This window comes from Zosterops lateralis (assembly GCF_965231275.1).
Source record: "Zosterops lateralis genome assembly, chromosome: 1".
Lineage (NCBI taxonomy): Eukaryota > Metazoa > Chordata > Aves > Passeriformes > Zosteropidae > Zosterops > Zosterops lateralis.
Window position 1 is genome coordinate 15,353,322 of NC_139762.1, and position 26,799 is coordinate 15,380,120.

At 38.9% G+C, this 26,799-nt stretch overlaps 1 protein-coding gene across 4 annotated transcripts in view; it reads left to right on the forward strand.

Moving 5' to 3' along the window:
- NRP1 (neuropilin 1) overlaps positions 1–26,799 on the forward strand; it is a 113,433-nt gene that overhangs the window by 46,849 nt on the left and 39,785 nt on the right. For all 4 annotated transcript variants that reach the window (XM_083866729.1, XM_083866727.1, XM_083866730.1 and 1 more), the window contains exons 4-6: positions 4,424–4,651; positions 12,268–12,423; positions 15,165–15,331. In XM_083866729.1, coding sequence (XP_083722855.1) covers positions 4,424–4,651; positions 12,268–12,423; positions 15,165–15,331 — 551 coding nt within the window. The remainder of the gene's footprint in view (positions 1–4,423; positions 4,652–12,267; positions 12,424–15,164; positions 15,332–26,799) is intronic.

Consider the following 26,799-nt stretch of genomic DNA (forward strand, 5'->3'; position numbering starts at 1 on the left):
CCATACTTCTTTGGAATGGGGAAAATGCATGAAAATGCTTGAAAGAGAAAATCTTACTACCTTGTCATTCCAAAGTGGGGTGTATATTCAGTAGGTGTAAATCATCATGAGTCCAGTGGGTCAGCTGTGTCTGGGGGTTGACTCCTCTACATGAAATATGGTAGATTTCGTCAGCTGTTTGTTTCAACCATCTTAAAACCATTAGCTTCATTGCTTTTTTTTTTTTTTTTTTTTTTTTTTTTTTTTTTTTTTAATAATAATTACTGTATGATTTACAATGTTACTGCCTCAGCAGCATTGCAACCTTCTGAGTCCCTGGCTTATTTTGGTTAGTGTTTTGCTCTGCACTCCCGAGAGATGGCTGTGGGCTCAGAAAGGACTCAAGTACACATGGGGAGCAGATGATGTTGATGCTGCTTTCACAAATCATGTTTGGGAGGTAAAGGAGAGAAGCAGCTCACACTGATCACAGGCATGACCTGCTGGATGCTCATGCCAGGAGTTAGTGCCAGTTAGCACAATTAGCTTTATGGGGCACAGAGGGAGCTCAGAGAAACAGGGAGTGCAGGATTAACCAGACATAGAGACACTCCCTCTTTTATAACATTCTTCCCGAGTCAATAGCTAGAAGGGCTGTAAGGTCATTTTTTTTGGCATACATCTTCCATATAACTGGATGAAGATTAATGATTCATATATTTCATTCTTGGAGAATACAGGACCAAAACTCATAATATATAAAAAAGACAATAACATTCATTTTATAGAAAAAAATTGACTTCAACATCAATGTTTAGGGTCATATTCACAAAAGCAGCTCAAAACTTCAAATTTCCAATGCACACCACTCCCAGTCAGTGCCCCATTTTCAGAACCAGTCCAAGTCCCTTTTATACACCTAAACCAGAGCCAGGTTTTCAGCTGTGTTCAGCACACGGTCTTGGTGGCAGCTGTATTGCTAATGAGGAGAAGTGCAGTAGTGAAGTCGCTTTTCTGTTGCTATTGCTGCTCTGCACAGTGCTAATTGGGGCCACAGACCTCTTGTTCACCATCTTCCCTGTCTGTAAATCCACTCTTGACTCCCAGAAATTCTTTTGCTGACCTTCAGGGTCACATTTTTTAAAAGAATTCAGCATCCAAATGACACCAAGCTTTCCTGAAAAAAAAAAATCTCTGTTTATTTTGATGTCCTTAGGAGCCCAAACTCTTGAAAATGTGTTCTGACGTTTCTCAGTGCTTATGTATGCAGTACCATCTTTCATAAAGAGCAAGGCTGAAACACAAGAAGTAGTGAAAGAATGATCTGTGAAACAATCTATTTTAGTAACTGAACCCTTTCAAGAAAAAGGTTTTATTTATTTCCTAACAGTGTAATGACAACTTAGAACTCTGACAGGAACATTGTGTTTATTTCCTTGTGTGGTCATTTACATGTCTGAAAGATACACATTTACCATGTTAAGATGGCATTATGAATGCGATTTTACACACATGGAAGTCAGGAAACTCAAAATTATGGCTCCCAGAGCAACTTTAACTCCAGTTCATTCCACATAAACTGTATATTAAGGCAGGACAGTTATCACCATGCAGTGTTAGAAAATGCCATGTGTACACAAAGGATACAAATTATCATTGCTGCCAGAACACAGCCCTATTTAACTTCTGAAAAAATGCATATACACTATACCAGTTTTGCATTTTAATATCTATGCCAAATAAAGCAGTTCACCCTTTTGCACTGGTGAAACTCAGCTGCTTACACCAAACAAGAATGTCTCGTTTAGCATATTCACAACTTCCTCATCATTTCCCAGGTATGGGAAGAATGATCCCAAGCCCAAGGTCCTGCAGTGCTGAGCTGGAGGCTGAGCTCCATTCCAGCACACAGTATATTTTTCCCCATTACTTTTTACTTGTCGTTCAACTCCATGGCCAGAGAGACACTGAAGAAGTTGTAGTCAGGATTAAACATGAAACACATTTTGCTCAACACTTAGCCCACATGAATGTTCATCATTTTGGCTTGCGCAGACATCCTATTTTAGTGTGGATGAGTGACGTATTCACTAGAAAAGGATCTACACAGTTCACGTTCAACATTCCTAACTTTAGTCAACTAAATTTATGGTGTAAACTAAAAGCAAAAAAGTGTCAACCAAGAAGGCAAATGAAATTTTGGCTCAGTGTGACACCCACAGATAGCAGTTTAAATTAACCCCAATGTCATCTCTTTTTCTTTGCTTTCTCTGTTGCCTCCTCTCTGTCTTTCCTTCAGTTCATGTATCTTTGTTTCATACATGTGTACATATGTAGTTTCTCCACCCCAGAAGAGTCTACTTTTGGTATCTCCACTGGAACCTTTTCTGCCAGTTTTCCATGCATGTTGCCCCATGGAGTTCCTCGTAACCTCAGTATTGATATAATAAAGGGTCAAAATCTTTGGAGGTCATTTTAGTGAGAGAGTTTTCCCCTGAAAACAGTTTCTGTTTCTTGCACCAGATTGACTTGAATATGTTTAAAATAAAGCAAGCTGGCATCAAGATACCATGTGTGAGTATAAGGAGCCTGACAATTGCGCACACTTGAAGCCAGGATCTGGCTGTATTTAATAAAGCAATAATGATCCTGGCTTACATTTTATATTGCATCTTTTATTGGATTCAAAGAGGAGTACAGAGCAGTTTATACTATGAATGGCATAGCAAAGCTATTTTATCCTGAAACAGCAGCTACTGGTGGGAGTGAGGAGCAACAATCAGAATATAACCCTCCCCTACATGACAAGGAGACAAGGGAATGACAGGGAGAGAAGAGGAATATTCGACTTATATGTAAAGGGGTGATTTAATTACAGGCAAAATATAATTTCCCAAATTGGAATGGGTCAGGTTACATGAGCATCAATATCCACATCTTCCAAAACATGCCATGAAGTGTTCTGAATATTGATGTGATAGTTCAAGAATTTCCTCTCAGTGTCTATTGAAGGGCAAGAATACCTGAACTGAGAAAATTCATTTAGACCTCTCTCTTGTGTGCTGAATTTAGCTGGGAGGTGGCCAGATCTGTGGGGGGTAATATGTTTGGCACATTCACAATGAAAACATTTTCTATAGTGAAATAAGAGTATTCATATATGCAACAAGCCAGACTGTTTTCCTTCAATGATCTGTGTTAGGCATTGGAAATCCTCTAAGGCTCCTCACTATGCTCTCTAAGGATGCTGGGCATACTCATCCAGATTTGGGCCTCACACACATCGTCCTCCAGTGCAGACCTGCCTGTTGCAACCAAGCTGTGCTTTTTGTGTCCTTCCTCTCCTCCATGTCTGAGGACCTTCATTTGGGTCATCCTACTTGAACTCCCCAGGCCAGCTGATATCCACCAATGCCCCAAGTCCTGTAAATCACCCCATTAAAACTGGAGTGTCAAAAGGCAGAGGGAGGTACCTATGCCAACCTTGTGGGAAGATGTGTGGGCAGTGCCTGCAGCTGGCTTCTGAGCACACCTGCAGGTGTGGGATCCACAGAGAGGATTCCTGAGGGGTCTAAATAAAGGAGAAATGAGGTCCGTCAACAAGAGAGGGATTCCAGTTTGTTCCCGGTATTCACAAAGGCAAATTCAGTGACCTGGCCTTTTATACCCTTACATCTTTACTGCCACTTTCCTGCTCCACCAAGAGCACTGTTTGGAGCATCCCATTATGCCATGGTGGGAACATCAGGGAAAGCTGATGTGTCAACATTGACATTAGGTGACTTCTAGCAACACTGCCTGTAATCACACAGTTTATCATTGCCACACTAACAGCAACATTTTACTGGTGCACCTGTGTCAACACCACTCAGAATGAGTCACTCACCCTCAGTACATGTACGAATTACCTTTCACATTTAGTTTGTCAAGGAGGCATAGGTCACATCTGGCAGAGTTACTGAGTCAGTGCTCCAGGAATCTGAAACCAGTACTCCCTCTACTGAATTCACTCACCCACTTTTGTAAAAAATTCTATTTCACCAATAAAAGCCTGTCAGCCATAAGATTTAAAGATTTGAGCTTGAAGGGGCTATAATTATTTCTCTAGGGCTCTGTCGAGATTTCTGCAGCTTACACTTTCATTGTTCCCACATGACTTTGTATTTGTCATAATTTTTTCTAGAGTTGGTACAAGTTTTCATATTGTTCCATACAAATTGAAAATTGAAGATCAGACAGTATATGCGAATTGGGCTTTAAATGACTGACTATCAATAATAGGAACAAGCTGGCTGAATGATTAATGCAGCGATAAAAATGAGGTGTTTCATTGAAAAGCCACCTTTGTTGCTGGAGAGACAATACAACCTAATTTGTTTTCCAGCTAACTGCTTTGCTTAGTAGCACAGTGTTAACCCAGTTGATTTTTCTCCTTCTCCTGCAGGACCTGAATGTTCCAGGAACTTTACGTCTTCAAGTGGAGTGATAAAGTCCCCTGGATTCCCTGAAAAATATCCCAATAGCCTTGAATGCACTTATATTATCTTTGCACCAAAGATGTCAGAGATTATACTGGAATTTGAAAGCTTTGAGCTAGAACCTGATTCAAATACTCCAGGGGGAGCATTCTGTCGCTATGACCGATTGGAAATCTGGGATGGATTCCCTGATGGTAAGAGAAAAATGGACTTTAATATGCATAACCATTACTATGTAGTGGCCTGCAGAAGGCATATTTCCATTTTTTAACTGTCATGCTAGAAAGATCCTTGCTTGATTTATGTGAAGTGAGTTGAATTAAAAAGAAATGGAGAAAATGCTCTGTAAATTCATTCAGTAAAACATGTCATAGTCAGAATGATTTTTTTTTTTAATGAAATATGTTCAATTTTAACAGTTGGCTTAGCAGAAACCTCTGTGTTCAGTAGTAATATGTGATAAAACTCCTACACTAAAATAAATTAAATGTGAAGCCTTATAATGAGTCCCCAAATTTTCACAGTTAACCCATAAGTATTCCAACAAATTGTAGAAACTGGACTTTGGGTACTGACCCTCTGACTTGCAGAGGAACTGTGTTACAGACCAGCTGTCAAAGCAGAGAATTTCTTTGCCAGGGAAAACGTGGTGTCCATGCAGTTGAAATCATAGTGACTAAACAATTACCCAGGTCAGTAAACAGTCACTGAGTTATTCATTCAGGTGGCTTCAGTGACTGGGCACTGCAGGGTTCCTCCATTATAGTGCTCTCTCTTCCAGCAGTTTAAGCAAATCCAAAGGTTTTATCTTAATTTGTTAATTTATAATCTCTGATTAGATGGCCTCATGTGTCAGGGTGGGTGTGTTGGGTACCCTTCTGGAACATCTCTGCCATCTCAGTAATTTTCCACTTAGTTGTTGACCACAGTTGACCTTGTGCACATTCACTAAGTGCATAGCTAGATATTAGCTAACCCTGTAGAGCCAGAGAGCCCTCATTTCACCTTCTGCCCAACCCCATATCCCTGTTTCACACTGAGCCTGACAAATAAAGTAGCTGCATGATTTCTCTGTTCTTCATATACAATCTTGAGTCTGCAAGGATTAAATCTCCCCTGGGAGGGCAGCCATGTACCAGATCTCCAAGGACCTAGAGCCAAAGGCTGCAGCTCCAGCCTAAAAGGGATTGTTCAAGCTGAATGCCCAACCTTTAGGGTGCCCAAATGCCCATATGAGCTGTGGAAACAGCTATGTAAAGCTGATTTTTAGTGATGCCTTTTTTCACTGTTTCTATGTTTGGCATAAGCTAATAAAAAGAAGAATCTTGAAGCTGTCCTTTTTATTCTTAGTTTTTAATTTGTAGCAAAATTCAGTGACTGAAGATTTATGCTGTTTGTGTTGGGCACTAATTACAATGATTTCAGTTTTCCACTTGTGTGATAACCCATATTAATAGCGGGTTTTTGTTTGTTTTATGAACAGCAATGGCAGTTTCTACAAACTGCTAATCCTACATTAATATTTGATTTAAATGAAAATATATAACTTAAGGAATATATTTTAATAACACATTAAAACTTGTCTTTTTTCCTAAATAAATCCCTGATATAATTTTGCTTAAAGCTTCTACTGATGCTGCAGGAAATATGTGTCTTTTAACATATATTTGCACTTTTTTATTTTATGCTTAATGGGTTTATCATGGCTCTGTTCAATCCACTTCAATAAAGAGTGAAGAAAGACCTATAACAGTAGCTAAAAGACTATTTAGTACTTAATTCCTCAATTAGGAAAACAATATTTTAACAGTGCAATAATGATGTCTGGAACATTTAATAATAGCTTTATTTGTATATAGACCAAATCTGTCCTGTAGAGCTTGCATTTAAACTGATATTTGAAAAGATGATCCAGTAAATCAATTTATGTGCAATATAACCAAAAATAAATGCATTATTGTCAGTGTAGAGGGTTTCAAAGCAGTAATTTCTTGGTTCAAGAAAGTGGCTGAGCTATACTGAACACCAATTATCTGTAGGCATTATCAGCCTTCTACAAACTGTCTCATAAACTCTCTACACTCAAAATGATCCTGACACTCGCTAAGGGTACTTTCTTGTTTACTTGTAAATATTCAGCAGAATTTGTAGACTGGAGAAATGTTTTCTTAGATACAAACTGTTGAAGGTTGCAGCAGTTGTAGGAAAATGTAGGATGATCCTCAGCCAGCAGTCAGTCTCTCTTGTTTAACTTAACGCCCCAAAGAAAGATGGAATGTGATTGCATTTCTATAAATGCATCACAGGATGAATCCTTGGGAGGAAGAACTGTTTCAACTGAAGAGCAAAGCTGGCACAGGAAACCGGTGGTACAACCTGGCCATGAACTGAAGATAGAGAATGTCTGGATACAGGAGAATATATATAGAGAGAGAGAATCTGGGGAAAAAAACCCTAATTTGCATCCACATGGAAATAGTAAATTTCTACACAGTGGTAAATTAGACATTATGGTTCCCTTTGATGAAGGGAGACTCACCCTGGGTGAGTCCTTGAGCCATTTGTCCATTTCCCTTTAGTCTGTGCAAAAATATTCTACACTTTTAATTGAAACATGGGCATTGTCATGTGCATTTTTAGTTAGCTGGTGTACTCCCTTACACAGTTTTAGCACACATCAGTTTGCACTTTCCCAATAAATTCCTAAGCGTGATTTGGAGGACAGTGAAAGCCAGGGATCATTCTCAACAGGCAAGCTGGACATGGCCAGCCAATTTCAGAGGAAGAGCCCCTTAGGGGCAAGCTTTGTCACACTCTTAGTCTGGTCCCAGGAGCAGTCCGTGACAACTGGCTGCAGGTCCAGAGGGTGTCCCCTGGCCTGCTCTGTGTAGTGACATATCCACAGAAAAGCAAGTTATTTTGCTTTGTTGAAATGCATTGGTGCTCACATGCCCAATTGTGTTAAAGCTGCTATTGCACTGATATAAACGTGACTGAAGGATTTTTTAAATACCTGAAAAAAATACATATCCTTCAGTTCACATCCCTACTTCACAGTAACACGGCTGTGGTTTCCTGGGATGATGGCAGTATTGTAAAAGGAGAGAGAGAACAGTTTTTTGGAAATTAACTGTGGTCTCAACCAGAGCAGAATTAGATGGACAACCCCCTAAACATGCATCTCTGGGAAACAGGCATCAGGATTTGAGCCAGGCACAGCGAGTCCCTCTGTTCTCAGCAGGGAACAGCATCCTACTCTGCCCTATCTCAGTATCTACTTTAGGGCACAGTTAATGGACCTCTGGAGTTTTTTGTCTCATTGACTGTACTAGACGCTATGAATCCTTAAGTCAGATGTAAACTTTAGATGCCTAAGTTAGAGCAGATGAAACTCAACATAAGTGGAAAATATTTTCACTGTAGAATTTGATAAGCTACAGTCACTGGAGATTAGCAGGAAATAATTTTGCTGTTTTATACAGTTGTGATTTTTTTTTCTTTCCTTCCCTCCTAAAAGAGCAAAAAATAAAGAAGAGAAATGTTCTTTTAAACAAATTTTCACAATGATGTTTAAAAGGATATGTCAAAGTCAGTAAGCTTCCATTTACATTTTACTTCTACGTAATTTCCATTTCAGTGATGGAAAACAATTTTCTGTTAGAGAATTTGACAGCAACTGTAACAGTCATTCAAAAAGACGTTAATCCTGAAATGCTCTGTCACAATCATGGAGTCCTCAGCCTACCTGGCTGTCCTTTCAGTGGATTGAAGCTGGCAAGTGCTGAGTATTTGCTACTTGATTCTACAAAATACGTGCTTATCTTTGAAGTTAGATTGACTTCAAAAGGAATTCACCAAGGACACTTACAGGACTGAAGTTAAACAGTGGTGTAAGTGTTTTGCTGTTTCAAGAGGGGAATGGTAGGCATTCAGGAGTGCCTCAAACCTCGCATTTTGTTTCGTGAAAAAAAAAACTTGTAGAAGAATATCTGAGAACTACAGGTGCTTGTTGCAAATATTGTACAGAAAAGGGACCATGGTTTGAAAGAGATAACAGGTGGATTTAGAGCAGGAGAGTGAGTAGATCTCAGAATAGAAAGATACAATTTTGCATGAATAAACTAGATACCAAAAATATCTTTGCCCAAGGCACAGATATATCTCAGCCAGCGTCTGCTGAGAACACTCCATTGATGACTTTGAAGAAAAATAGCCCACTCAAAACGAGGACTAGCTTTAGTGATGAATTGCACATATTCATCATGCAGCTCTTTGAAACCCTATAGGCTGTCTACTAGGGCTCAAACGTAATTTAAAGAAGTTTATGTATGGTTTGACAACCACAGCCTAAGCATTGCTGCTTCAGTCAATACCACAAGAGCTTCCACTGAATTACAGAGCAAAGCAGAATGCTTTACTGCAGTCATTAACATCAGTGCAAATGAAGGTTGCTATTAATCTAAGTGTGTTTCTCCTGTTGTGGTTGCTTTCTACACTCTTGTGAGAAGCCATTACGATCTAAGAGCATACACAAGCTCAGTGTAGTTGACTACTGGAATGCAAGGATGCAATTAATTTTTCAGTTGTTTCTTCTTCAGCATCCTAAATTGTGCACAAATATTTTTTTCAGTAAAAATCATAGTGATGTGAAAATACTGTCCACATCATACCCGCATACTTACAAAAAACAGCTTTAAAATTAAATATATGGCTAGTTAACATAACATTTGTTTTAATATTTTAGAAGTCTGATATAGCTTTTTTCTTTGTTTCTGGTTTGTTTGTTGCTTGTTGTTTTGGGGTAGTTTGTTTTTTTGCTTTTTTGTTTGGTTTTTGTTTTGTTTTGTTTGTTTTGTTTTGTTTGTTTTTGGGGTTTTTTTTTTTGGGGGGGGGGGGGGGCGGTCCTTAACCTAATTCCAAAAGCTAACATTTCAACTAGATGGATAAAAGTGTATTTCAGTAAGTCTCAGAATTTCCTCATATCAATATTATTTGTGCAGAAGGGCAAACTATAGTAAAGTAAAGAAGAATCAGTAAAGATAAGATTTCTGTTTAGTCCTGAACCGCTTGAACCACCAGCCAATTTTATATATTCTACATTCCTATCTGTAAACCTTCAAAAATACTGATTAAGAAAAAACAAGGATTTGCTTTTTTCAAGCTATAGAATTAGATTCTGCATTTTGGGAAATGCATGCAAAATAGATTTCTTAGTTGTCCCTCCATCTTTTAACGAGAAAATTACTCAGTTTTCCACTGCCTAATACCGTGCCAGTGGAAAGAGGAGCCAAGGTCTTAGAAATTGCTACAGCATGGGCAGTCAGATGAGGGGGCTGGCTCACTGAAATGCCTTTGTTCTGCAGGTAGTGTAGAAGCATCCCTGAGTGAAGACATAATCCAAGTGACTCACATTTGGAGTAGTCCCTCCTGAGGAATGCTGTCATAGCAACATGATGGTCCACAGTTAGAGGCTGGCCTAGTGACTTTTTCAGCACCTTCCGCCCTAAAATTCCCATCTGGAACTCTATACTATCTATTATGAAATCCCATCTCATTTCCTAAGGAATCGTCAGGAAGATGGTAAAAAGAAAGACGGTGGCATAGTCTACCTAAAGAGACAGCAGTCTCACCCCCTGAACGACTCCTCAGATGGGTTTCCTGCACAGAGTTTATTTGATGTGGTGACACACAAAATATTTGATAATTTATTATCATTTAAAAGTTTTCAAGACTTGAATGGAAAAAAAAGAGAAGAGGGGAAACTTTGTGTTAGCTGTTTATGGAAGAAGGAGAATCTCTATTTCATCCAGTTGTGCTCAGATCAATATCGTATTAGCTCAGCAGGCTGAGGTTTACATGTTGTGCAAAAAAATTCAATACCTCTTTGTGTCATATTCTGCACATTTTTGGAACTTGCATCCACATAGCTAGAAAAGGGAATAGTACTGTGATGGCAACTCCAATCTGTTGAAGACTCAAATGCATAATCACTAAATATGTCTTAAAAATTATAAACCAATGAGTCATGAGCAATCTTAAAGCCTGTCTGCTTTAAACAAAGTTCTCTTCTGTTTGTCATTTCAAAGAGGCTTCCCTACAGGAAATGGGAGGAGGGAAGCTCAGAGTACCATAACATGGTAGCCTCATCCTCCTTGTTTCCTTGCAGTTTAGACCACCACCAACAGCTATAACCTTGAAAGCCATTCTGTGAAAGAGCAGAATCAGAGCCGTTTGCACACAGAAAATGCAAAAGAAAACAAAAACAAATATAAAACCAAAAACTTGCAGCAACTGGAATCTGAGGTCTTTATTTTGTGTTTTTAAAAAGCCCCTAATGGTAACAGTCTAAAACAAATTTCTCTCTCTGAAAAATAAAACCATGAAGCTTTAATGATTTCTAGGATGAGGAAGAACTCAACTTATATATTCTATAGGATGTTTCATTCTATCAGTGCTGCATTGAACAACCTTAGTGGAAAAAGTATGAATTGGCAGGTATTTCAAATGCCACGAGATTGCCAAGGCAACTGAAGACTAACTGTGGCCAGAATATGGATGGAAAAGCACATGCTGGCAGCAAGAGCTGTAACATCTGAGCTCCCTCTTTCTGGCAACTCTAGGGCCTTACAGAAATGTGTAGCTTACATAATAAAGTTATTCCAAGCTGGAACTGTTTTACTTGTTGGAAAATGCCAATAAATGACTGGAAAATTATGTTAGCTGTAGATTTTCTTTGAACTGTGAATAATTAGGATATCTAAACATTTTATATTTTAAACTGAAAGTGTAATGGACTTCCTAGAAAAATGACAAGGTGTTAATTTAAGCCTGGAAAGCCAGTGGTGTAAGCATTAGAATGACGCCTCATGATTGTTTTTATGATTGACTCCATGGGTGGGTTTTAGCATTATCTTTTCTTATTGTTTGTAAGCACAGATGTACCACCATTCCAAAGCCTAAGGACCTATCTGTAGGGAATGCTCAAGTGCTAGAAGGCCACATATGTTGGTTGTGAATTGAGTAGCCTAATTAAGGAAAAAGATTATCTCACTGCACAGGAAATACTGAAAAATACCAAAATTGGGTTTATACAGTATTAACATGAAGAGAGATCATGTCACTTGTATGTGTGTGTGTTCTGTGACATGGAGATATACTTAAATTCTTGCTCTTTTGAAAGGATTAAGATTTCACTCTTAAATTCTTTTACAATATTCTTTAATATCAACCATATGGGCAAAAGAACTATAGGGATCTGAAAGCCTAAATAAAGAGGAATGAAGATTCATTGGTCATAGCCTAAATATGAGTCAAAAAATGTTCTTCAAAGTTTGGGATGAAGTTAACAGATCACCTGCAGTATAGAGCATAAAACCTGGAAGGCACTGTTTGACCTCCTCACATCAGCATCTTGTGTACTGGGTTGGCAAATCAGGCCATTTATGACAAGTTGCTCTTGTCATAAATTGATGCTTCAATCACACTTTGGAAAATACTTGTGGTGCTTTGTATATGTAATTTTGTGCATCACTGCCCTGTCTGCACACTTTGAAGGACATTTTTTAAAATCCTGGTTCTGTATATTTTCAGAGGTTCATGGAGTGCTATGTGGTGCATTTTAGAAGTACGATTGCCAGGGTAGGATAAACAATTTATTGTTCATCTCTAAGTTATTGATGGCATTGTTATTTTGAATTGTTACAGAGGTTCACCATTTCCTGCTGAGGGACTGTCTTTGGGAGGATATTGTAGTGGCACCTATTGTTATGGCAGCACTGGCAGTTTATTATTGTATGCTGTTTCTTTGCAGTTGGCCCACACATCGGGCGTTATTGTGGGCAAAACAACCCAGGACGTGTCCGGTCTTCAACAGGGATTCTGTCCATGGTATTTTACACTGACAGTGCAATAGCAAAGGAGGGCTTCTCTGCAAACTACAGTGTGTCACAGAGCAGTGTCTCAGAAGGTCAGTATTTATCTATCCTGCAGAGCTTCTTGGAAAATACTCTCTGTTATGTCTTCTTGCACACCAGGTATTGTCTGAAGCTTTAAAGAAATGTTAAATAAATAAGATGGTGGAGAAGGATTGGTTCTGTTTTCCTTTTTTTCTTTCTTTTCGGTTTTTTTTTTTTTGTTTTTTTTTTTTTTTTTTTAAGAACAGATGCCCTTTGAAAAGAAGTGCAAGAAACAGAATTCTCCTTACAGTTTTATTCCCCTGTATTGCCAGGAAGTTGGGATAATTATTGTGAAAAACTGTGCTGACCAAGGAAACACAGGAATGCAGAGCAATTGAACACTTGCATTAAAACCATGAAACATGAACAATGAATGCACTATCCAAAGCCTTCTTTTATTACATGGAATAAGCTTTGATGATCGATTTCTTGAATAAAAAGAGCCTATATAATATATGTGCTCTTGTTAAACCATTTCATAAGCTATCTAAGCTTTGTTCTCTGTCTCATACTTTTTTCTCAGTTGACTCATTTTCATGCTTACCCTTTGGACAGAGTGAAGTGAATGAAATGAAGTGAGGGAAGCAGGAAAATAACATGCTGTGTTACGCCATGTCCTTGCAGATTTCATTGCTTTCCTCAAGATAAAACACGTACTCTATATCAAACTCCCTCTCCTTTCTGTGTCTTACTGAGTTTCGAGAAGATTCACATAGATTTGATGTACTTGTTTAATCAAGAAAAGAACAAAAGAAAAATGAGTAAACTGAAAATTTAACTGTAACTCTCCATCTCTGCTCCACTCCCTGCCTTTCTAACAGCTTCCTTACACACATGTAGGCAGGAAGAGGGAATGGGGGACACACAGCCTCTGTGCATGGGAAGCATTGTACCTTCAGCTAGTTTGGTTTCTCTTTATGTAGGTGCTGCTCCTCTCTCTTCATAACTAGCACAAGTAACTTGTGTCCTCATGTCCACCTCCTCCACAGTCACCTTCCCTAGGCTGCAGATGCACCATCTACAGAATTAGTAATATGCCAAGATGCCTTTAGCTCTTAAACACAGGACAACAGAAGTTAGTGTGTATGAAAACCCTTTTGGATGACAAGAGGAAGCATTTTATACGCTACAGACTTAGACAGAGAAGTGAATTATCTTGTTTAATTTCAACCACCCTTACTCTTTGTGTTGTCTGGTCACCTCCAGAGGACAGCCCAATCTACTTATCTCAGACATGTGAGATGTCCCCAGGAGTTACTTGTCCTTCTCAGTAGACTACAGAGAAAGCCAACAAATATCTAGATCAAACTAGACACTTTTTAGGTATTTGGATATTAGTCACACCTATCAGGTTTTGCATTCTTTGCAGTTGCTTATGGCTTTCCTTCAGATTTCAGGCAGAAGTTCCTTTCCTTTGAGTCTTACCCTAATGTAGTTCAGCTTCAGTACTTCACCACATACCTAATACACTGAAGCAGCACAGAACTTGGGGACAGGGTCCTATTCCATAGGAATTGTTGGTATGAATCAGTTGTGGGAAGCCACAACTACAGTTCCTATAAAATAACCTGATAACATATCTGAATGTGAATTTTTGGATCCCTGATAAAAGATTTAGGGTTTTTTTACAATACTTTAATTTTCATTGAAAACCCAAATCTTTGTTTATTTAAAGCTCATTTTTCCAACTCATGGTTGTTGAAAATTTCAGCTCAGCACCCACTCCTATTAGAGAAACATCAGATCCAGAGAAAGTGCAATAAAAAGGAACATATATCCAACATAGATCCAACTCCATTTCCCACAGTTATTTTAGCTTAAATTCTAATAAAGGAATGAATTATATTTTTATAATGTGAAGTCCTTAAACAGACGCATAGGCACATGGAGTTTTTTCTCCTGCCCTTGTACTGGTGTTGGTAAACTTCTGACATGAAGATTCAGGAGCACCTGGGTGTGAGGAGCTGTGTGAAGCTAGTGGTTTCTCTTGCCTTAGCAGGGGTTGGAGCCTTTATTTTTAAAGACTGAGAGAAGAATTGAGTCACTCTGCCCTATCAACCTTTGAACTCACTATAGTGATTAAGAAGTCAATTGATTCTAAATTAGCTAGGTACTTTTTGTGTCAACAAAAAGAGATTGGATGGAGATGATCAACTCATTTGTAGTACTCCACATTATAGAAGAGGTGTAACACAGAAGAGGTGGTAATTTCCTTAGGTCAATAATTTTGTGGCTCGAATTCAGATTTTGTTGATCTATTTAATTCCAATGTCCAGAGTCCAAAGAGAATGCCTAAGATTTTAATAATATTTTTAAGTATTTTATTTTTTTTGTACTGAAGTAAATAGTTTGAAAATCAAATTATTTCATAAAGCCATCTAATTTGTCTTTTCTGGGTTTGTGCATAATTTTGAGGTGAACATACATTGTCCTATATTATGAATCCAGAGGAGTGTCTGTGCTAGCCTAGGATAGACACTTCTATTGTCCTATACTGAAATGGCCACAATACTGGGCTAAAAATATTTGTATTGCATTATTATTGCAGGAATTGCCATGGCAACTTGAATGGCAGTATTAAGAATGACACCATAAGCCAAACACTGCCTCACTTAAAGTTGCTTAAGTATTCAAAGTCACATAAAAATAAATTCTTTAGATATTCATATTCAAAGCAGGGAAATGTTCTTATTATTCAAAATCTAAATCAAAAAGCTGACCATAATAATGATGGTAATTTATTTCTCCTCAGATTTCCAGTGCATGGAACCACTAGGTATGGAGTCAGGAGAAATTCACTCTGATCAAATCACTGTCTCCTCCCAGTACAGTGCTATCTGGTCTTCAGAAAGGTCCCGGCTAAATTACCCTGAGAATGGATGGACCCCAGGGGAAGATTCTATCAGAGAATGGATACAGGTAAAAAGATAAGATTTTCAAGATGTTATTAATAATACTCTGTGGAGTTTATTGAATGTGGAGAATGCAAAAGAAAGAAAAAAATAACACAGTAGAGTACTTCTACATAATTTAAGAATCATTGCAGTGAATAGCTCATATTCCCCATTCGACAGACAAAAAAAAAAAGACTTACTCCCAAAGGCATAGAAAAAGAAAAGGTCAGGAAGATTAATTCTTCTACTTCCCACGTCTATTGCTTTTGCAGTCTTCTGGGCACAAATAACAGAGATTTTGGTTTAGTGGAAAAGTCAATATTAGTTTAACATGCACTTAAAGTGGAATGTCCCAGTAAACTGAGTATGTGCTATGTCTCTAGCTGATTACAGTTAAGCATTAATACAATGTGGTGTTTTCATGCACTCAGATTTCACCTCAGAAGACCTATGTCCCTTTTAGAATGTCTTACTCACAGAATGAGTTCAATGGTCTCTGTCTGGTGGCTATTCTTCCACATCCTTAAACACAACATTCATTATCAAAATGGGATGCCTCAGCTATGCTCTGGTAACACAGGAGAAATCCTGCAAACATTTGTTATCCTAAAGAGGTTCTTTGAGTTCAGTCAGTCTCTTTGGGCTTGTTGTTTGTTATATATTATCAGGTCCATAGCTGAATGGGGCATGACTCCTGCATATGTTCAGATTATTCATATCAATTACTGTGTACAAAAAATACATACTAGTAGGCAAGTATTAATATCATTATATGGAAAACCACTGATTTTCTTCAATTTTACGATGACTTCTACTACTTGCCTGAAACCTAGATTCTATTTCTGTTGGCAAAATCTAAGAGAAATGCTTAAGCATATTATATCTATATTACTAATATTGAAAACTTGTTTGTAGATTTGAAACATTCCTCCTACTTCTGTTATTTTCTATAGGAAATTACTAACTGACATATAAAAACAATGCCTTATTAGCCTTTCATACAAATGTTCACACTGATGTTTCCTGTGAGGTTTGATGTCTGCAAGAAAACTCAAAAACATGTTGAGTAGTAGTTAGTAAAGGGAAGAAAGAGGGGGAAATCTTTCATTTCTGATCCCTGGCACACAACGGGACTCTCAGGTGTCCTGTTTGGGGGCCCCTCTGCATCCTGAGCTCTTGGCAATCATGTACAATGGACCTAATCAGACTTCAGAGTGGCAAAAAAAAAATCTGTTGATCCTTTTTCATTACTTAGGAATAAACATTAAAATCTCTTCAACCTTATCTAAGTGCAAGACTTGTTATTAATCATTGCCACTTGCAATCCATGGAATGCACATGGAAAAAGGGTGGAATGCATCAGAATCAAATTCCATGTGTTGCATCTGGTTGGAGGGTCGCCACTTTTCCTTCGTTTCCTTCTTTTCTCCTGTCACTTGCACATTTATGACCAGATAATCAAAACAAGAGAGTTAGTCAAATCTCATTCATGTGTTCTGTGTGCTTATTAACATTATTAAGTTATGATAACTATGTAGCTATATATTACCTATATATATATCTTAATCCTTTCACTTAGAACTAGATCTTTCTGAGAAAAAGTTTCAAAGGACTTCTTTTGACCATAAACTTCTTTAATAACAGACACATAACAGAATTCAAACTGCTCCAGGTTTCATGCTTAAAACAGCTCAGGATACCTCAGGCCTCCTGCACATTAGTTTCTCAGACTCCTTTTCTTCCTGCCATAAACCAGGGTGCTCAGGGGCTGAAACAACCACTGAGCATAAATTTTAGCAGCTTTTTGCTGCCTCCAGCTACCACGTCTGCCCAGAAGCTGGTTGTTATTTGCATGCTGTGCTGCTCATGCCATGGCTCTCATCTACCTCACCCAGCTCCTGGTCTGGAAAAAGCAGCACAAACCATTTCCCTGAGCAGTCCTTTGGACACTTCCTTCACTGCCCAGGGCCCATGTGGAGGGACCAGCATCCCCAAGGCAGACTTCATCACAGAGCAGTTAGGCTGCAGCTGTGTCCTCTTGGCAGGACTGAGCCTACAAAGTCTTGCTTGAAGATTCATTGTGTTGAGAAGAGATGCTTTACACATGCTGCAGAAGAACTGCTAAGTAGTTTCTTTTGCTCAGCCTGTGTAGCAGAAGGAACTAAACTAGTTCAGAGATTCAGTATATCATCCCCTTTCACAAGGTGCAACACCTTCACTCATCTTTGGCTCAGATAATTCTTATTTGGCTCTGATTATGCTTATTTTATTGTGGTTTAATTCTGTACTGACATTGATAATTCAAACTTCCAACTGTGTTCTAAATGCTTTCTTGTTAATTGACAATCTTGAGATCAGTGCTAAGGGCTTCAGACCCTCAGAAACCTCAATAAGAGGGCCCTTGTGTATATGAATCTCGATCTTCTCCAAAGTCTTGATGCCACTGGCAGTAACTGCATGTTGTGAATTTGTGTCTGGATAAAATATTGAAGTCCCATGTTTCCTCTGTACAAATATCCCTGGGAACAGATGTTCATCTCCATAAGAGCTTACAGACAAACAACCAAGGACATGTAACTGATAAAGTACTCTGAAATTACCCACTGAAAAAAAAATTGTAATATTTTATAAAAAAGAGGAAGGCACTTGTATGTGAAGGACTGAGGTCACTTTGTTCTGCTTTGTTGTGCATGCTATTGTAAACTAGTCATTTATGTGAAGTATTTGCTTTTGTGCAGTGCAGCATAAATGGATTTTTGCTGCACAGTGCAGAACTCTAGAAGATATTCAACAGCAAAAAAAAAAAAAAAAGCTGAAGGATACAGCAATGCTGAACTTGGAACTTTCAAAGTGAAAATGTCTGCCTGTATGCCTTTGTCTGAGAGACAGAAATTTTGTATATCAGTTAATCATTAACTTTTTCATAATTGTAGGTTTCCATACCTGCACAAACACTGCAGCTGGTAAATAGCGATATCTGCCTTTGAGCTGCTAATGTGCATATGCATGTATGTTTTCTATCTTATAGGACATATATATGAGTTATGTACAGTCATACATGGGCAGAACAGCTTGAAAATTCAGCTCCAAATATTAATTTCCTCAGTGTGTTGGGAGATTTTCGTATAGGGGGAAAATTATAGTTCTTCTTTCCTTTCCTTTTGCCTCTCTCTTCAAGGTTAATGTTTGTTAAGACAAAAGAAACAGAAAACCTCCCTGAGTATCAGCCAAAGGAGATTGGTATCTATAGAGGACGTCTAGAGGGCACAAGATATTATTGTCTCCTTTGAGCTGTTGAAGTCTTTTGGACCATTTCAACAAAAATAATTAGGAAAATAGTGTTGGCTTGCTATTAGAAATGGATTTGCATGAGTTCCATCTGTGGACCTGAAACCCATTCTTTTGTGAAAAGACTAGATTGCTCCTTTGTGGCTGACAGGTATGAACTCCTGAGTCCGAGTGCCACCTGCTTACAGGGCTCTGTTAAGTGAAAGTTGCCTTTCCCTTCCATTCCTTAGTTGTTTGAAAATCAATGTCAAAGCTTAGATTCAAAATAACCATAGTACAGTCATTCTGTAAGTCTGCATAGTACTTTCTCCATTTTATTTTTACCCTCAAACACACTTTGAAAATTGCTCAACTAACACGAGCTTTGGAGTGACTCTTTAATCAAAAACAGATTCACTCTAGATTGAATTTCTTCTTTAAAAACACATTAATAAGTCTGTGAATTTTCCAAAATGAATGGAATAAAGATATGCATGAGGGAGCAAGGGCTGCCAAAAATATGCGTGAAGGTAGTTTATTGTTATATGGGATGTTATTAGCATCTCAACCTTTAGCTCAGCCTACTTGTTTATTGCACTTATGTTTCACACACTTGACTGCCCTTCAGTTTGAAACAGCATAATTTAAAATAAAAAATAAAACCAGGCCTTTAATTGAATCAAGAGCAGGGAACTGCCATTGCAGTGTAAGTCATTGTCCCTCATTAACGTATCCTTTCACAGGAAAAATAGTATAGTGTTTCCATTTCTGTAATCTGAACAACAAACATGTTAATAGGTATCAATTACCAGCCAGTTTCAGTACTTAGAACCAGTAAGAAGGCCCATGCAAGGGTTTCACATCTGGTTTTAGTGAAATTGTTCCTGTCTGTGGTATTTAAAATTTAAAGAACTCCTGTTATTGTGCAATTGGGAATCCTAGGGGAGTACAATGTTAATGAAATCCATAATGCACAAGGATTTTATGATTGCATTTTCAAGGCATTCCTTCAAAAGGGACAACTGACGCCTGCCATGGCAGCAGTAATTGTGTTTTTACAGAGTAGATTTAATGTTCGCATTTGAGAAAGCAGTTACATTTACACTTATCTGAAAAAATAACATGCAAAATCTTTATACTTAGGGGTCTTTTTGCATCTTATTTCTCAGTCCTTTGAGCAGGAGCCACGGGCCATTGTGCATGGCAAGACTTTCTGGCTCAGGGGTGCCCCGATGGGTTGTGGCCAGCAGCCCCAGAGCAGGAGCAGGGGGAGCTCCAGAGGAGCACCCACAGGGGGAGGTGTGGTCAGCTAAAGAGACTTGAAACCCATGTGTGTGGCTTTGAGGGGAGACTGATTGCCTATTACCAGGGTCACTGGGAACCTCTGCTGCCATCAATCCTCATTGTGGGGTGGGTTTTCAAACCCACAAGGAGCAACACCTTCTGGGTACTTTTACTGCAGGATCTGTATGTTTTCTATCAAAATGTTTCTTCTAATGGTTATAACAGAAATCTTTGTGGTCCCACCATGCTGGATGACAGTTTCTGGGTGGCACAGTTTTTCTCTCATCCTGTAACAGTGAGTGAGACCTCCAACTTGCCCAGAGACCAAAACGTGTTTGTTAATAACACGAGATCTTCAGTTCACATTATGTCTGGGTTAGGACAAAACCATAAATCCAGCACTAAGAATCCTAGTATCAGATCAAAACTTTGCAGCCATAAACCAAAAAGCGCTAGTCTGGTACAAACACAGTCTGCCAGTTCAAATTTGTTCAAAAAGGTTAACAGGGGGTTAATATAAGTAGACATTATGCTCTAGATTGAGCATTATCTGTCATTCTGCAGCTGTCATAGGGCCATACATTAAGATGAACTCCTTATTGTGTGTTCTGGCTAATAGGACATAAATCCAGCTAATCCAGCCCAAATTTATGCTGCTGGGTTTTTCAGCAGGACAGACCTGATACCACGTGTAAATCTGCAGACTCAGGGCTTGGCACAAGGAGTACTGTCTTGTTCTGCTCCCTCTGGCCTCTGCCTGCCAATCTCTATCTCATTGCCCACCTATCCCTTTGGCACCTACGACCCCTGCAGTAATTTGAGACCTCTAGACCAGTCAGCCCCAGGAATGTCAGCTGATCTGGTTTGTAAAATTCTCCCTCTGCATCTTGCAGCATTCAGGGGTCTGGAGAAAGGCCAGAGAGGTAACAATAGTTCTCCTCAAAAAACAACTTGGGAGATCCCCCTTGCCTTCACTGATTGAAATATCAGTTGTTTATTTAACACTAACTCTGCTGTGCAATGAAAATATACTCCCATTTGATTTAAAGCATTTGTCTGTATACACTACTTCACCAGAACTGAGAGGGAACTCAGAGATGGAATTTGCCTTCCACATTTGTCTTCATTCCTTTAGTTTTTAACCTACATTCTTCATTATTTGCTCCTTTGTAAGTGAAACCCAGGAGCATACATCGCTGATGTGAACTGGTATATAGATTAATACTGATTTATTTCCATATCACTTCTGAAAATAATTGTAGTTCATCATTTGGTGTCTCGACCTTTCATCTGTGTCATAGTTGATTTCCACATCAGGTATTCACTTAAAAACATAGTCAGTATTTATATCTGCTGCTGTACAGTACATTTGTTTCATTAACAGGTTTATTCTTACATCAGGCAGCTGTTTAGACTGACTTTACCCAGCAACCTTACCTAAATATTGCACATAAAACCTCATGGATGTGCTAATCAACAGTGCCTGTTATTTTTATTATTATTTCTGTTTCTTTTGGAGTTTGGTACAGAAGTGAATTGCAGCATAATGTAGCATAGAATAACATGAAAAATAGGAAATCTCAGCCTCCCAGTTCTCCTGGCCTTTGAAGAACTGCCTGAGAGCTGGAGTTTGAGGCTTTGTGGTGGGGCTTGCCCATCATTAGGGAACACACTGACATTAAAGCACAAAAACTGTCAGTCCTTTGTCTTCTCTACCACTTTAGATTACAAGTCATGAATTTGGTTCATGTCATTTTACAGTTCATAACTGCACTCCAGAAATCACAAAAAGCAGAGTTAGCTTTGTGTGGAAAAGTGTTACAGTTATCTTAGCGGTCTTAACATGCTTTGCACATGGGCAAAGAATGACAAAAGAATATTCCTTTCTGGAAATCACAGCCGGCACAGACTGTGACACAGTGCAGAACCGGGGTTAATTGACCCAGCAGGATACATTCATACCTTTATTTACTGTGACATGGGAATAAATGGTAGAGTTTCACAAAGGCAAGTACTGAAATTAGACTAGAGCGAGAGGGAGAAATAAAAGGGCCCTACAAAGTATGAAGGTTTTTTGATTATTCAAAGTGCTTTAAGAGCTATTTTAGTACCAGAAAGTTCCCAGGCATAGATTTATCACTCTGGGGAGGCTGAAGAGATGCTCAGAGAACTGTGCAAAACCATTGGCAGCCTTATTGCTCCAGAAGTGCAGGTGCAAAATGCAGTTTAGAAGAAAATCCTCTCTACCTCCCTCTGACATGTTTCAACATCAGGCCTAATACAGAGGGGAGTCCTGTGCGGCTTCAAGCAATCCTGAGTGCAGCATATGGAGGAGCAGCAGAAGCAGAGCCCCTCTGAGCCTCCACTGCCAGCCTAATCATTATAATAGTTTCAGGTTTTTCAGGGGATCCATTATGCAGAGATCTGAGTAGTTTGTATGTAGCTCTGTAATTACCTATGCATCCACTTCCCAGTCCAGCCCTACATCCCCTCAATGGCTGCAAGACAGATGGCCCTTTAGAGCTGAGACAGTGAATTAAAAATGTGTCCACCAAAATAACTGATTCAGCAACTACTAAAATAATTTTTAAATTTATCTCAATTTCACTAGTTGGTTCCAGGAGGTAAAGAAATTAAAATCTTTAAACCAAAACTAAAACTAGTTTTAAACTAACCACCACAGGCTTGTTTCATTTTGGTTTTGTGTGGTTTTTTTTAATCATCTTCTTTCTGTGAAAGAAGAACATCTTGTTCTTCTTTCACAGAAATTAAATCCACTTATTCTGTACAAAGTGATTCTTCTCTCTTTTGTTTTTGTTTTTATTTTTTCCATTCACGAGGTTCACCTGTTCGGCTTCGCTCAAAATTTTTGTTATAGTTTTCTGGGTTTTAAGCTGTCATCATGCCAAGAAATCAGTTGTTTGTGCCATTCTGCTGGGTAGGGGTAGCTCTCTCCCAGATGGTTTGCAGACCCTGTGGGGGCTGAGGCAGTCTTGCCCACCCAGTACCAAGCAACACATCTTAAGCAGCACCACAGCCAGGACCTTCTGCAGATGTGAAGGAACGTACCTCAGAGGAGGATTTTTCTGGGTCTGGCAGAAATAAATTAATCTGTGAGACTAGGCAGGTGTCAGCCTGAGGGTGAGGTAAAGCTCAAGGCTAGGAGTTAAGTGACTAGGGGCAGTGGCTGGAGACAGAGCCTTGGGTAGGAGTGCACAGCTGAGGTGTGTTATAATAAGCAGAGTTATTACTGAGCTAAAGGTCTCTGTTCTCACGGGGCTGACCCTGGGCTGGAGATGAGAGCTGTGCTGCTGAGTGCTTTGCAGAGACGATTATGCATTTTTATTCACTCTTTCTACACCTGCACAGTAGTATGAAGCTGTAGAGTTCATGAGTCCTATGGGCCTTCCCCATCCCAGCATCCATGCTCCAGATTTTCTGTTGCTGAGCTATTATTTACCTCCCCTGTCCTTGTGTCATCCTGTTTTTCTGTCCCAGTTCAATTCTGTTCTGCCCATTAGGTGACATTTTCACAGCAGTAGCAAAATAGGTAGAGTGGAAGGATAAATGAGATTTCTTCCAAGTGGTAAATACCTGCCCTTCAGAAAACAATTTGTCTTCTTCCCTCCACAGAAAAAAAGAAAAAGAAGTACCTTTCAAAAAGGAAACACTTAATTTCATTTTGTCTTTGCCGCTAATGTTTTCATTTAAGGTTTCAAAAAAAGTCTTTTAAAAGGCATCAGAATAACCTCCAAAGCTGAGTGGTAAACAAAAGCTGCTAGCAGAGAAAATACAGTTGACCAAACATTAAGCTGAGATTCGGTTCTTCTATTTCCAGGCACAACTGGCTTCTCATCAGGGAAGTATTGTTTACACATAACTTCACCAACCAGCTGTACCTGTGTAGTCTGGTCTTTCTCTTCACTGCAGCATTCTGTGTTGAACACTTCAGGCTAAACTCATTTCTGGTGTTGATCTTCTTGAAGATGATGAAAGGATCAATCTGTCCTATCACATATCAGAGCAGGGTATATTTTAACTGGTTGTGTTTAGGTTACAGATTATTGTACTAAAGACTAAATTGGCTTTCACCTATAACAGACACAGGAGCAGGCTCTTCTCCAATGCAAATACTATTAACTTCAGGGTATGGACTGAAGGTTAACATAGCACAGAATAATTTTTAAATGTTCTTATCAGGCCTTAAAAATTATCTGTCCATAGTAGGGTTCCCTCCTTTCATTACATGCTTAACTAAGAAAATACGTCCTGTGTTTATTTTTAAAAACCACAGCACTTAAAAATCAATTGCTTTTCTCTTTACATAACTCCAGATAGAATAACTTTTAGATAGGCAGAGTGGGGGTACAAAACCCAGGCACCATTATCTGGCCGAAGAAACCATGGAAATAAAATCCTGCTGCCTGAATTTTGAACATGCTTTGCTGAGGAAGGGCAGAGCTGAGGGCAGCCAGTCTCCTGGTTTGCTTCAGCACTTAGGGAAAGTTGTCTTGGTAGTCAGTGACCAGTGCCATTCTTCTGCTGTCCCACTTCCTCCTCCAGCACAGGACAAGAGCACCACTCTCAGCAGTGGGTCTTCTAAATCCCAGTCTCAGAAGTATTTAATCTACCTGTGTTCATTTCCTCAGAGCTGTGAGGAACATACCAGAAAAAGTTAAATAATCTTTTTTACCATACATTTACAGCACCCTCACCACACTGTCTAACTGTAGCTACCTGACATTTTTCTAGAAGGTAGCAAAACCTCATATTTTAAAAAAGCAGTGACTTGCTTGATGACCCAGCAGTAAATTAAAATCATCATATACAATGTGTATGAAATAGAAAATCGAATTTTGGTGCAACAAAACTGACAGTTCCATTTAACAGAGAATAAATGAATGCAGACTCCTGTGTATGAATGACTGATTTAAAGAGACTGTGCCGATTTTCCAAGATGAGAAAGCTGATCAAAAGAAAATACATGTATTTCCATGTGACACAGGTTGTACGCCTATTCCAGTGAAATTAGGCTTAAAAAGTATTATATCACGGACACTGTCATCATTTTTCCCTCATTTCGCTGTGATTTTTTATAGAAAATGTGAAGCCTGAACTCTCAAAAATATCTGAGTGTAGTAAATTCCAGTTATTTCAGTGGAACTGGTGCTGAACACAATGATTGCACAGTCAGATCTATCTATGCCATCAAGGTGTGCTGTCTGAGACAGGAGAGGTTTAATTTTGCACAGTATATCATCCCTTGCTTAGCAGCTTCCTACCATTAGCATAGGTATGCTGTGAAACAGGAAGGAGAAGTTATTACTGTGTGTTTACACATGTAGTATTGTACTTATACTCAAAATACTGCAATTATAAATCAAGCTGTGCCTGTGCCCCCTGATTTTGATAGAACAGCAGCTGGCACAAAAAACCTGACAGAACTTAATAGGTGAAATTCAGTTTTTTCCACCCAAAGTCTGGTTGTTCGCATGTGAAGAAGTCTGAGAGAGAAGCTTTGGATTACTTGTTTCCCATTTGTGCATTACTTGCTCAGTACACTTAGGGGAAAGAAAGTCCTACAATTATGTCCTTCTCTCACAAAAGAGTGGTTCTGCAAGTATTGCTATAGAGTTTCCCTTTTCTATAGTTTCTAGCACAAACCAGGGAAGGTCACATTCAAACTGCACTAAATAGTTGTCTTCATTCCAGATCAGAGGATTAAGCTCAGGTTTAAAATTAAATGTAAATTACAAATAAGTATTCAGAAAACGTTAATTAAAAGTATTACGTTCCTGACTCATTTATTGCTCAGCAAGGGTTCCTAAGTATCTTAGCTGGAGAAAGGGGCCATTCACATTCCTCCTTTTTTTTGACCAAGTCATTGTACATGTCTTAGGTTATCCATTTGCAAGTTAATGTAGTGCTGAAGCAAAGGTTTTCATTTTAAAGAAGTAATATTTCACAGCAAGATATGTTCCTGCAAGATGTAAAACAATCTTTTTCTAAAGCACTGGGAGTTAATCAGCCTTTCTATCCATTGCTACAGAGAGGACTTGAATGGCATAAGATGCTGATTGCTTAGATCCCAGAGTCTATAGAAAACCCAATACGATTACATTTTCCTCCCTTTGTTATCAGAGTTTATTGTATCTTGGTGTTCAGGTTTTAAATAGTGTTCAAGTAAGAAAAATAAATTAGGAAAAAGGTATTTTCTGAGTCTTCTGAATAACGATGGCATTGCATCAAAGCCCCCATGAATGTGTGAGATGGAGCTTGCAAATGAGTAGCAGGGGGATCGTTCCCTGTCCCTGCGTGTGCCCTGGATGCATCTCGCCCTGGCAGCCACGTCTGGGGCAGCCCTGCCCTGCCCTGCCCTGCCCCAGCTCCTGCAAGGGCTCACAGCCCCAGGGTCACACGGGGCTCCTGTGCCCATGGCACTGCCCCTCCCGGCCCCCTCACAGCGTTTCTCTTTCACATTTGATCTTTATAGTTTCCATACTGGAGTGATTTGGTTTGCTGAATTCTGGAAATGTCTCCAGTTAAAATGCTAGTGTATTAACCTGCTGTACTGAGTCTCTTTTGTTTCTCTTTACCAGAGTGCTGCTTGCCAATTTTTATGACTACAGCAGATTTTACTATTCAAACAGAACCAGATGGAACACCAGTTCAAAGAACATGTCAGAATTAAATATTTCTTTTTTAATTAGTTGCTTCTGATTTATGCAAAAAAAAATTAACATAAGAGTGGGAGAATGTGCCATGAATCCAGATGCAACACAGCCCACACAAGCATTATCTTTTCTCTGTCAGAGACACAGAAGCTTTTTCTTTTATTCTTTTCATGTCTTTTCTTCTTTCCTTATTGTTTCTGGAGTTCATTTTTCTTATGCTTTCTGCATCTTTTCCTTCTTGAACCGGCCTCATAATGAAGACTGAGGT